We start from the raw sequence: 12006 nt of genomic DNA on the forward strand, positions 1-12006 counted from the left end.
TTACAAAATGCAAGTTCCTGACACATGAAATTTTGGTTACGTTTATGGCAGAAGTTGTGGCCATCATCAACAACCGCCCGCTGGTGCCTATTACTACAGATCCAGAAAGGGCACAAATTTTGACTCCAGCCATGATCTTGACTTTTAAAAACCCTGACTGGAAAGATATCAGCCTTCCGGTCCCAGAAGGAATTCATACCATTCAATGGAAACAAGTTCAGTCGTTGGCATCAGAGTTTTGGAAGAGATGGAAGTCTGAATACCTTTGTCTCTTACAACGAAGAAAATTGTGGCAACGTCCCCAAATTGATTTAAACATCGGAGATGTTGTTCTTTTTAAAGAAAGAGAGAGCCCTCGCTATAAATGGCCTACTGCAGTTGTAGAAGAAATTTATCCAAGCACAGATGGGAAAATCCGAAAGGCCACCATAAGAACTATAAGTGAAGGCAAAGTGGTCAAGTATCAAAGACCTTTGACTGATTTAGTTTCCTTGTTCAGTGTTAGGTAGAACTTTTGATCTAATGTATAAATGGATAGGATAGGTCATAAGGTTGCAAAATTTCGTTGAAATTTTGAGCGGGGAGTGTGATGTCCTGCCAGGACTGTTTGAATTTCCCCCTGCATTTTCCTTTGTGTTGGTTCAGGCCATAGATTATTTTAGTGTAGAAAAGTTCTTTGTATTAGTTTATGGGAGGAGCTGTAGGTTTCCCCTGCTTCATTTCTAGGTTTGGTTTGCCCTTTCCCAGCAGGCTGTGCTGTAGCTAGAGGTTTTTAGTTGGAGCAGTTTCTCTGAGAGCTAGCAGAGAGCTGTCTTTTGGTGGCAAGCAGGCCCAGACAGCCGGAAAGGGCATCTCTTACACCACTTAGCCAAATCAGTTACCATTAGCATAGAAAATAGAAGAATTTAGGAGCTGAAAGACCCTGCACCAGCTCCATTGAGTAAGGAGAACAAATTACATCGGACCCAGAAAGATGTCGTCTGGAAGAAAGCTGAACTGTAAAGTATCTTTTGTTTAGAGCTGGGGAGGAGAAGACCTTTTATTTTTGTCCTTTAAATTAAATTTCCCCCCTTTTTGAACTTTACATCTAGTTTCAGATCTTTTTGGGTATAACGGTTTGTTCTCACCAGGGTACTGGCGTTGCACACCCAAACCTGCCACCACCTTTAGTTGGGTGTGTCTTCATAATCGCTCTTGGGACAAAACAGCGGGCATCACAGCCCTGAGCCTCTTGGAAGCTGCCTTACTTGGAGGTCACCTGCTCTGGGTGCTTGGTGTGGGCTGTAGGGTGGGAAGTCCCCTGGAATTCAGCCAGACGTTCCTCTGGGGAAACACAGGGGTTTGCATCGCCTGCCCAGCCTTTTCTGGAGGCAGGAGCCCGGAAGCACCCCCCCCCCCGTCTACTTTCACTTCTCAAAAGGTGACCAAGTGACTCATGTCTGCAGAGGCCAAAAAGACCCTCCCTTCCACCTCTCCCTCCTCCTCTGCAGTGACTTCATGGGGCTTTCCGCCTGTGGCTGCTTGTAGCCCAGAATGGGGCCGGGAAAGTTCTCCATTCCTCTTGCCCACCAGCCCACCAACTCACCCCTCCCCTGCTTGCCACCAACTACCCACCTGAGTTGTCTGGAGGTGAGACAAAAAGAGTCTGGGCTGCCCTAGCTGCCAGGGATGCTCTAGCTCAGTGCTTAAAACTTTGGTCTTCCAGGTGTTTTGAACTTCAACTCCCAGAAGCCCCAGGCAGCTTGGCCAACTCTCAGTTCTGGGATCTCAAGTCCAAAACATTTGGGTTAGCAAAGTCTGGGAATCGTGGCAAGATCCCCCACTGAGGCTGGGGTTGGGCTCCATGGCCCCTGGCAAACCCCAAAGGATTCGATGGCTGTAAGACTCTGTGAAATGGGGAGCCCTAAAATCCTGGCTGATTCAAAGCTGAGTTCCTCCGCTGGGAAAAGGCTGGATCTCCTTCCTGGCCCCCCTCGCAGTGATATGAGTCTGTAACATGGTTCAAGGTATAACCAGCCAGCGTAATTGAGATATTTGGGGGGGAGGGGGGGATAATGGCCCTACAGCAAACATCTTGGAAGAATTGCACACGTCCACAACCCAGGCTGAAACAAGCCATTCTTTAATGCTGGCCAAAGTCTGCCTTGACCACTTGGTTGGCTGCAAGGCCTGTTCCCATGCCCCCATTCGACCTCAGCAGCAGCAGAAGAACCGGATGTCATTGAGGGCAGTGTCGTCCTTGAGGCCCCCGGGGGGCTGTACCTGAGTCTGGAGGCCACAGATGGACCCTCAGGGGCAGCGGGGACTCCAGGGCCCCCACTGGCCCCACCCGTCCCACTGGACCTCCAGGTCCTCCTCCCTGTTCTGCTGGCCCTGGTACTTCATCCGGAGGTTGTTGGCAGCCGTGGCGTCAGGCTTCATCCTGGGGGGCTCCACCTGCAGCTGGAAGGATACAAGGGCCCCCCGAAGCACCTCTGGCCCTGGCTCCAGATGCCCCAACCGCAATGAGAGGAGGAGGAGGAGGAGGAGGAGGAAGAGCCGGATGTGGAGAAGGTCACAGGCGGCGGATGTCCCCCCAAAAGTCCCAGGGAGACCCTGATGCTCATGTGCTGCCTCTCAAGAAAGTGCCCCCAAACTCCCTGCCTCCTCCACTAGTCCTCAACCTCCCTGTAACCCCCCTGATGCCCTCTCAGCACCTCAGCCCAGCACACCTAGAATAGTAGTACTGTAGTAGTAATTATTATTATTATTACTACTACTACTACTATTCTGGATGTGCTGGACTGAGGTGCTGAGAAGGCATCAGGGGGGTTACAGGGAGGTTGAGGTTAAAGCACTTTGACCCCAAATCAGATACCATGGCTCCATCCCATGGAGTCCTGGCTTGGTAGACTGAAATCCCTAGTGCATCCCCTTCAACTAAAGCCCTCTGCCAAAGAATTCTAAGTACCTCACCAAACTACAGATCCTATAAACCCATAGGATGGCACCATGGCAGCCAAAATGGGATTGAAACACTGCAATTATGTGGTGTGAGACACCCATCCTCTTCATTTCCAGAAGAAAGAGAGAGGGGAAGAGATTGTGCCGGCTGGGCAGAGGAGCCTTTCAAAAGCCCTCTCTCTGCAAGTAGAAAGCTAGTCTGTCCCTGCTGCACTGGCCTTGCTTCTCGGAGTCAGGATCTGCCACAGAGGCGGCTCCAGAGTCACACCAGTTTCCCCACCTCCTCTGTCTTTCTTTGATAAAATGACCAACTTGGTAGATGAAGGGAATGCTGTGGATGTAGTATATCTTGATTTCAGTAAGACCTTTGACAAGGTTTCCCTTGACATTCTTGCAAACAAGCTTGTAAAATGTGGGCTAGACAAGGCAACTGTTACATGGATTTGCAATTGGTTGACCAGCCGAAGCCAAAGGATGGTCAGCAATGGCGCCTTTTCATCTTGGAAGTGACCAGTGGGGTGTCCAGTGGGGCTCTGTCCTGGGCCCAGGGCTATTCAACATCTTTATCAATGACTTGGAGGACAGAATTGGGAGCATACTTATCACATTTGCAGATGACACCAAATTAGGAGGAATAGCTAAGACTCCAGAGGACAGGATCAAAATTCAAAATGACCTGAATAAACTAGAAAGCTGGGCCACAGCTAACAGAATGAAATTCAACAGGGAGAAATGTCAGGTACTGCACTTAGGGCAGAAAAATGAAATGCACAGATAAAGGATTATGGGGGACACCTGGCTGAATGAAACTACGTGTGAAAGGGATCTAGGAGTCCAAGTAGACCACAAGTTGAACATGAATCAACACTGAGATGCAGCAGCTAAAAAGGCCAATGCGATTTTAGGCAGCATCAATAAAAGTATAGTATCTAGATCAATGAAAGTAATAATGCCATTGTATTCTGCTCTGGTCAGGCCCCATCTGGAATACTGTGTCCAGTTCTGGGCACAATTCAAAAAGGACATTGAGAAACTAGAGCCATGTGTCCAAAGGAGGGAGACTAAAATGGTGAAGGGTCTGGAAGCCATGAATCCCTATGAGGAACGACTTAGGGAGCTGGGGATGTTTAGCCTGGAAAAGAGAAGGTTAAGAGGGGATATGATGAGAGCCCTGTTTAAATACTTGAAGGGATGTCATATTGAGGAGAGAGCAAGCTTGTTTTCTGCTGCTCCAGAGACTAGGACCAGGAGCAATGGATGCAAGCTCCAGGAAAAGAGATTCCAGCTCAACTTTAGGAGGAACTTCCTGAGAGTAAGGGCTGTTCTACAGGGGAAGACACTCCTTCCTCGGAGATTATAGTGGAGTCTCCTTCCTTGGAGGTCTTTAAACAGAGGCTGGATGGCCATCTGTTCGGGATGCTTTGATTTGGATTTCCTGCATGTCAGAAGAAGGGGGTTGGACTGGATGGCCCTAGAGGTCTCTTCCAACTCTACGATTCTATGTCTCCCTGAATGGACGAAGGGGGTTGGGTTGGAGGGCCCCTAGCAGTGATGCTGCGATGCTATGGGCCTACTTCCTCAAATGCATGTTTTGGAGTGGAAAGAGAGCTATGTAAGCCAGTTGTGTAGGAGGATGTCAGTTCAAATTCAAAACCTTGTGGGTATGGAGACGAGGTAACAAGTTCAGTTTTAATGCGCTGCGGGACAAAGGCAGAGGAAGGAAGTTGGCTACAGCCAAGGACAATAGATGACCACTTGAACACATACCGGGAATCAGAGCCAGACGTGAGGAATAGCTGTAATTAAGACAAATGTACTCCCAAAATTTTTGTTTATGTTTCAAAATTTCCCCATAATTAATAGCGATAAATGTTTTCAAGAGTGGAGAAAAGAGCTAGCGAAGTTTATTTGGGCCGGTCGAAAAGCACGGATAAAGTGGAATAATATAATAGATGACAAAAGGAGAGGAGGCTTGGGAACACCGGACTTACAAAAGTATTATTATGCATGCGGAATGTTATGGGTAGAGGATTGGATTAGTTTGAAAAATGGGAGATGGTTGAATTTGGAGGGTCATAACATCAAGCATGGGTGGCATGCATATTTAGTATATAAAAAATGGAAAGAGGACAAGGAGTTTAAAAATCATGTAGTAAGAAAAGGTTTGTTGAGAATCTGGGAGCATGGTAAGAAAAAATGTTACAATAAAATAGCAAAGTGGACTTCACCAGAGGCAGACTTTGGAAGATTTAAAAAGACACAAGGACAATGGATTACATATGAAAAGATCTTGGAAGAAGGAGAGGGAGTAACTCGGAAAATGAGAGATCTAGAGAGAAATTAGAAAAAGAGAGGATAAAAATAGATTGGTTCCCATACAAACAACTAGAGGAAAGGTTTAAGAAAGATTGGAAAGAAGAAGGAACAGAAAGAGGAAAAAATGAATGGGACGTTATAATTTGTGAAAAACAGAAAAAGAAGAAGATATCAAAATATTATAAAGAGTTGTTAAAAAGGGATTTGGAAGAAGACGACATAAAGGATAACATGATTAAATGGAGCCAGATGATAGGACATAATATAAGTTTGGAAGAATGGGAGAAATCGTGGTTAAAAACTAATAAATTCACACTGGCACAAACCTTAAAGGAGAATTGCTATAAAATGTTTTATTTATGGTATTTGACCCCAGTTAAATTATCAAAAACATATAAGGATGTAAATAAAACATGTTGGAAATGTGGGAAGGCAGAAGGAACATTTTACCATGTGTGGTGGTCTTGCAGGAAGGAGAAGCAATTCTGGGATAAAATACACTCTGTTATCATGGAAATTTTAGGAACCAACTTTCCAAAGAAACCAGAATTGTACTTGTTAAACATGACATGTAAAATAGGAAATGAAATTGAAAAAAAGTACTGGAAAATAATACTACTATACATGATCACAACAGCTAGAGTGCTATTTGCCCAAAGATGGAAGGTGAACCAGATGCCCACAATGGAAGAATGGTTTAAAAGAGTATTGGATATGAGAGAATCAGATAAATTATCCAGAAAGTTGAAAGAAGAAAGGGGGAAGGAGAAGACTGGAACATAGTTATACAATATCGGAAAAGTATAGAATCAGAGTGAATCATGAAAGAGAGAAAGTACCCAGGTTTATGTCTGTTAATGTGCTATGAAGAATGAAGTGGAGAGAGAGAAATGTATTTATATCAGGTATGGGGGGGAGGGGAAGAGGGGGGGAAAGGGAGGGTTATGTTTGTTAAGATATGTTATAAATGACATGAAATATGTAAGGGTCTATATATTGGTTAAAAGAAAAAAAGAAAGAACACATACCGGGAATCAGAGCCAGACGTGAGGATGTGGTCAAGGGCACCTTTGTGGGGAGTGGTCAGTTGGGTAGAATCCATGGAGAGCTGGAAGGGTCCCCAAAGGCAGGAAGACGCCCCTGACAGATGGTCACCCAGGCCATTTTAAAGTCTCCAGAGAATAGGACTCCGTGACACAGATAGCGTAGAAAAGTGTGTGTAATGTGCCAGGAAACCATAATGTGGGGACAGCGGTCAAAGGAGGACCGTGTCAGGAAAGAGAAGAGCCACAGTGTTTACGGAGTGCTGCTTCCAGCTGCAACGGGGCCCCAGCGTCTCTTGCACGGAGGGCCCTGCCAGGGTTGGCGGAAGAAGCGCCTGGCTGTAAACAGCGCTGGCAAGAACGCCTAGGTGAAGGGCCTCCGGAGACACCGCTCGCGCCATGGGTCTTCCGGCAGAGTCCCAAGTGTCGGGAGGCGAAGGAGGGCTGCGTCTTCCTCTGCTAAGGATCCAGCATCTGCTCGCAGGTCCGGGAGAGGTCCCCCAGCTTGACGCGGGCGTAGTCCATGCGCTTGAGGGCCATCTGGCAGTCCTTCCGGGAAGAGTAGCTGGAGCCCTCATGGGGCTGTCCTGTGGCCACCTGCCGGTCAAGCGCACCACACATTTGGCCTTGGGAGCCAGGCAGACGAGGGGCAAAGGCTGGGCCCCCGCCTCCCCACCTGGCCTTACCTGGCCTGGCCGGCCTTAGCCTTGGGAGCCGGGCAGCCGAGGGGCAAAGGCTGGGCCCCCGCCTCCCCACCTGGCCTTACCTGGCCTGGCTGGCCTTAGCCTTGGGAGCTGGGCAGCCGAGGGGCAAAGGCTGGGCCCCCGCCTCCCCACCTGGCCTTACCTGGCCTGGCTGGCCTTAGCCTTGGGAGCTGGGCAGCCGAGGGGCAAAGGCTGGGCCCCCGCCTCCCCACCTGGCCTTACCTGGCCTGGCTGGCCTGAGCCTGGGGAGCTGGGCAGCCGAGGGGCAAAGGCTGGGCCCCCGCCTCCCCACCTGGCCTTACCTGGCCTGGCCGGCCTTAGCCTTGGGAGCTGGGCAGCTGAGGGGCAAAGGCTGGGCCCCCGCCTCCCCACCTGGCCTTACCTGGCCTGGCTGGCCTTAGCCTGGGGAGCTGGGCAGCCGAGGGGCAAAGGCTGGGCCCCCGCCTCCCCACCTGGCCTTACCTGGCCTGGCCGGCCTTAGCCTTGGGAGCTGGGCAGCCGAGGGGCAAAGGCTGGGCCCCCGCCTCCCCACCTGGCCTTACCTGGCCTGGCTGGCCTTAGCCTTGGGAGCTGGGCAGCCGAGGGGCAAAGGCTGGGCCCCCGCCTCCCCACCTGGCCTTACCTGGCCTGGCCGGCCTTAGCCTTGGGAGCTGGGCAGCCGAGGGGCAAAGCTGGGCCCCCGCCTCCCCACCTGACCTGGCTGGCCTTAGCCTGGGGAGCTGGGCAGCCGAGGGGCAAAGGCTGGGCCCCCGCCTCCCCACCTGGCCTTACCTGGCCTGGCCGGCCTTAGCCTTGGGAGCTGGGCAGCCGAGGGGCAAAGCTGGGCCCCCCGCCTCCCCACCTGGCCTTACCTGGCCTGGCCGGCCTTAGCCTGGGGAGCTGGGCAGCCGAGGGGCAAAGGCTGGGCCCCCGCCTCCCCACCTGGCCTGGCCGGCCTTAGCCTGGGGAGCTGGGCAGCCGAGGGGCAAAGGCTGGACCCCCGCCTCCCCACCTGGCCTTACCTGGCCTGGCCGGCCTTAGCCTGGGGAGCTGGGCAGCCGAGGGGCAAAGGCTGGGCCCCCGCCTCCCCACCTGGCCTTACCTGGCCTGGCCGGCCTTAGCCTGGGGAGCTGGGCAGCCGAGGGGCAAAGGCTGGGCCCCCGCCTCCCCACCTGGCCTGGCCGGCCTTAGCCTGGGGAGCTGGGCAGCCGAGGGGCAAAGGCTGGACCCCCGCCTCCCCACCTGGCCTTACCTGGCCTGGCCGGCCTTAGCCTGGGGAGCTGGGCAGCCGAGGGGCAAAGGCTGGGCCCCCGCCTCCCCACCTGGCCTTACCTGGCCTGGCCGGCCTTAGCCTGGGGAGCTGGGCAGCCGAGGGGCAAAGGCTGGGCCCCCGCCTCCCCACCTGGCCTTACCTGGCCTGGCCGGCCTTAGCCTTGGGAGCCGGGCAGCCGAGGGGCAAAGGCTGGACCCCCGCCTCCCCACCTGGCCTTACCTGGCCTGGCCGGCCTTAGCCTTGGGAGCCGGGCAGCCGAGGGGCAAAGGCTGGGCCCCCGCCTCCCCACCTGGCCTTACCTGGCCTGGGCCTGGCCGGCCTTAGACTTGGGAGCTGGGCAGCCGAGGGGCAAAGGCCTTACCTGAGTGAGGTACCGGATCTGGGAGGAGAGCTCGGACTCCACCTTCTGGACGGAGGCCGCGAACTGACCGGCGTGGCGCTCCAGCAGACGCTCGTTGGGCTTCTCCTTGGACAGCTCCAGGATCACTGTCCCTGAGGTGAAGGGCCAGGAAGTGACGTCACGAGCATGACATACTAGTCCCGCCCACCAGACTGCGCCCCGCCCACCTACCCGCGCTCTGGAGGGCCGCCGCGATCTCCCGCTCGAGCTCCTCTAGGATCCGCAGCCGCTCGTTGGCCAGGCCCAGGCCGAACGCGCCCGGCCCGGCCCCGGAGCCCCCCGCCGCAGCCCCCGCCGCCCCTCCGCCCGCCGCCATGCCGAGACCCTGCCGGCCACCGTACGTCCGCTTCCGGCCTTCGAGGAGGGCACGTGACCAGGGGCTCCTGCGCATGCGTGGCGCCTCAGGAGGCCATTGCGCGAGACTACAGCCCCCGGCAGCCCCTGCGCGTAAAGGGGCGGGGCGACGGACGGCACGTGACCCCTCCTTTTCGCAGGAGGGCATGCATCCCGGCGCCGACGCCGTCGTCTGGCGGGAGCACGTTCGTTTGGCGCTGCGGAGGCGGGAGGCGGGCGCGCCGGGGCTGAGGGCCCTGCTGGAGCGACGTGAGCCCCTGAGCATGCGCAGAGCGCCAGGGAGGGAGGCGGGCGGGGAGGCAGGGCGGGAGCGGGGTCCCTGAAGGCCTCCCTGGGTCTCTGTCTCTCCGCAGATGAGAGGCTGCGGGAGCGGAGCGAGGCCCAGGAGGTGCGGCTGGCGGAGGGAGCCCTTCCGGCGGGAGAGCGGTGAGCGAGTGAGCGAGAGAGGCTGAGAGAGTGTGACCCGACCCCGGGAGCCACTCTCAAGCCCCGGGGCTTCCTCTCCTCCTCCCTCCAGGGGCCCCGAGGGTCTGGACGCCCTGCGGATCCGGATCCAGCTCCAGGCAGAAGTGTCCGAACTCCGGCGGGAGAGAGAGGAGGTGAGGAGGGCGCCTGGTCTCCCTCGGCCCGAAACGGCCCCCCTGGCTCTGGGCTGAAGCTGACCGGCCAGCCAAGGGCCTCCCGCTGACTCTCTTCCCTCCGCAGCTGCGCCAAGAGGTGGCCCTCCTGACGGAGGTCCTGAGGCAGAGGGAGGCCGAGGACCGGGAGCAGCGCGCCAGGTAGCCCTCCCTCTCCGGCCCCATGGCTTCCCCTTCCTTCCCTGCCATCAGGGGAATGGATGCCCATGGCCAGGGGCTCCTTGCCTCTCCCTCTCAGCCTTATTGCCCTCCCGGTCTGGCTGGAGGGGGGGGGGCTTTGGTCCTCAGTAACGCCAAGGCTATGGGTAGCCTTGCCCCCCCCCCCCCCAATCGCTAGCGGTCTCCTAGATTCCCCCCATCCTAAAAATCCAGGCTGTGCATCTCTCTGTCCCCTCCAGTCATTTCCTCCAGTGGCCCCCTTGGCTTCCTTGGCCAGAGGTCTTCAAGGGGGGGGGGGTTGCCTTCCCCTGCGCCTGAGAGAGAGAGACCTGCCCAGGGCCATGTTCCCTAATCTCCGCGCCGGTGAGCCCCTCTGACCTCTGGGCCCTCTTCCAGGATGGGCCGCCTGGCACAGGAGGCAGCCTCCCTGGCCCAGCAGTATGAGGAGGCGCAGGGCAAGGCCTGGGAGCTCTCCCGGGAGGCCGAGGGGCTGCGGACGGAGCTGGAGGGGGCCCGGGGGCTGCTGCAAGAGGCCCGGAGGGAGCGCCTGGACCTGGAGGCCCACTGGCTGGAGGAGAAGGCCCAAGAGGCACAGAGGCTGAACTGGGCCAACGAACAGCAGCAGAAGTGAGCCCCAGACATCCATGCGCTTGTGGGGAGGGGGAGGGGGCTGGGGGTCTTAGTCACATCTCCCTCGGTGGCTCCTAGACCTGGAGAATTTGCACCCGTGGCCCTGGAACTCTATGTCATGGAGCTTAAACACCTGTGGCTTAAAGACTGTTTTCCATCCCCACAAAAGGAATGTAGCAACACCTTTAACTAGATGGTTTTTGTTTTCGCAGGAAGTCTCATGGAGGCAAACCCTCTTCTTCTGAGCTAGTACTGGGGGGGGGGGGGCATCAGAGGTTCGGCTAGATTGCTTCCCCCCTTTGCTTTTGTTGTTGAGGCCGGTGTATCGGCAAGGGAAGTGAGGACACATTGGGCTAAGTGCAATCCTGTCTCATGGATCCTCTCCTGGCCACAGACTCCCAGCCAGACACCTCTTGGATCTTTGGGTGAAGAGTGGGATTTTGCACATTGTATGAAGTGACCAATGGAGGTTGTGTGGTCACTCCCTGGGCCACAGCTGTTACGCCAATGCCCTTCACTCGCTTCCTCCAGACAGCCCAGGCCCCAGGGAGGCTGCAAGGGGATCCTGGGCGAGGAGGCCCTTCTCCGCTCGCTGTCATTGCTCCTTTGGGCCACAGAAGGCCCATTCCTGACCCCGTTTGCCCCGGCCTTTCCTGCCACAGGTACCAGCGGAAGGTGGCTCGCCTCCAGGAGAAGTTGGAGCAGATGAGAGAAGCTGCCGGCTTGTGAGTGAGCCCTTCTTTTGGGGCGTGTGTTTGTGCCCGTGTTCTCTGCTTTCCTCTTGGGTGCTCTGCTGTGCTCTTTTGCGTTTCCCACCTGCCTACAAAATGACCTGTCTTCCCGGAAAAGGACAGGACAGAAGCAGGGTTGACTGGATTGCATGCACACACTCCAATTTGTTTTCTCCCTCCCCCCATTTGTTGCAGGAGTCCCAGGTTGGGAGCAGAAACGGCCCTGAAGGAGAGGCACTTCAGCATGCCATGTGAAGAGGCACAAAGGGTAGGCTGCACAGTTCTCCTGGCTCTGGGCAGGCAATTACGTTTGGAGGGCCTGGGGTTGGGGTGCCTTGGTCCTTCATTGCTCCCAGGCTCTCCCTTCTTGTGGGAACAGAATGCATCCAAGGGAGGTACAGGAGACGGCAAGGCTCTTTGTGTTGCTGCCCACATGCCTTCTGTGTCTCTATCAATTTGTGCCCTCAGCCCAGGGCATGACTCCCCATCTATTTTCCCTTCTTCCAACCTCACAAGTCCTCTTCCCCCCCCAGGAAGAAGAGACAGTGCCCTCCCCCAAACAGACAGGTATGGGGTCCCTACTCTCTCAGCCATCAAGGAAGACCCCACCCCCATGAACTCTCCCCTCTTCTCCCTGTAAGTGTGCCAAGGTGGCATCCACTTTCACCTAGGTCCCGGTTTGGCACCAATCGCTTTGCAAAATGAAGCAGCCTTGCAGAGATCTTCACGAACAGAGCAGCCTTTTCATTTCCCAAAGAGGAGAAAAGGACATTTGCTGCTACTTGCCTTAACTTGGCTCTTGCATTGCGTCAATAAAACGAAAACTAGAGTGCACA

At 55.2% G+C, this 12006-nt stretch overlaps 2 protein-coding genes across 6 annotated transcripts in view; one reads left to right on the forward strand and one right to left on the reverse strand.

The window, feature by feature from the left end:
* LOC149304433 (mediator of RNA polymerase II transcription subunit 11-like) overlaps positions 1–8974 on the reverse strand; it is a 19886-nt gene extending 10912 nt beyond the window's left edge. For 2 of the 3 annotated variants that reach the window (XR_016272015.1, XR_016272014.1), the window contains exons 1-3: positions 8830–8974; positions 8620–8750; positions 6288–6899 (exon numbers count right to left, since the gene is read on the reverse strand). Coding sequence is in view for 1 of the 3 variants with exons in the window: in XM_089481089.1 (XP_089337215.1) it covers positions 6762–6899; positions 8620–8750; positions 8830–8974 (414 nt within the window). In the remaining 2 variants the exon portion in view is untranslated. Of the gene's footprint in view, positions 1–5586; positions 6900–8619; positions 8751–8829 lie in introns of those variants that run through there. The other variant, XM_089481089.1, reaches the window with a different exon arrangement.
* On the forward strand, positions 8948–12004 carry LOC149304435 (uncharacterized). 3 transcript variants are annotated; one of them, XM_089481086.1, is made up of 8 exons: positions 9013–9261; positions 9366–9438; positions 9530–9611; positions 9718–9791; positions 10206–10436; positions 11102–11164; positions 11366–11438; positions 11842–12004. In XM_089481086.1, the coding sequence occupies exons 1-8, from the start codon at positions 9048–9050 to the stop codon at positions 11959–11961; spliced, it is 930 nt and encodes a 309-aa protein (XP_089337212.1). In that variant the 5' UTR covers positions 9013–9047; the 3' UTR covers positions 11962–12004. The 3 variants fall into 3 exon arrangements, with proteins under 3 accessions (XP_089337214.1, XP_089337212.1, XP_089337213.1); XM_089481087.1 differs by having other exon boundaries at positions 9021–9261; positions 11704–12004; XM_089481088.1 differs by lacking the exons at positions 9013–9261; positions 9366–9438 and adding an exon at positions 8948–8995.
* The last annotated feature ends 2 nt before the right edge of the window (positions 12005–12006 follow it).

This window comes from Sceloporus occidentalis, unplaced genomic scaffold, assembly GCF_023333645.1.
Source record: "Sceloporus occidentalis isolate IW3139 unplaced genomic scaffold, rSceOcc1.0.p SCAF_14, whole genome shotgun sequence".
Classification (NCBI taxonomy): domain Eukaryota; kingdom Metazoa; phylum Chordata; class Lepidosauria; order Squamata; family Phrynosomatidae; genus Sceloporus; species Sceloporus occidentalis.

Coding starts and splice junctions, on each gene's coding strand:
- LOC149304435 (XM_089481086.1), top strand. CDS start 9,048: ATGCGTGGCGCCTCAGGAGGCCATTGCGCGAGACTACAGCCCCCGGCA. Junction 9,612..9,717: donor TCCGGCGGGAGAGAGAGGAG/GTGAGGAGGGCG, acceptor TTCCCTCCGCAG/CTGCGCCAAGAGGTGGCCCT. Junction 9,792..10,205: donor GACCGGGAGCAGCGCGCCAG/GTAGCCCTCCCT, acceptor GCCCTCTTCCAG/GATGGGCCGCCTGGCACAGG.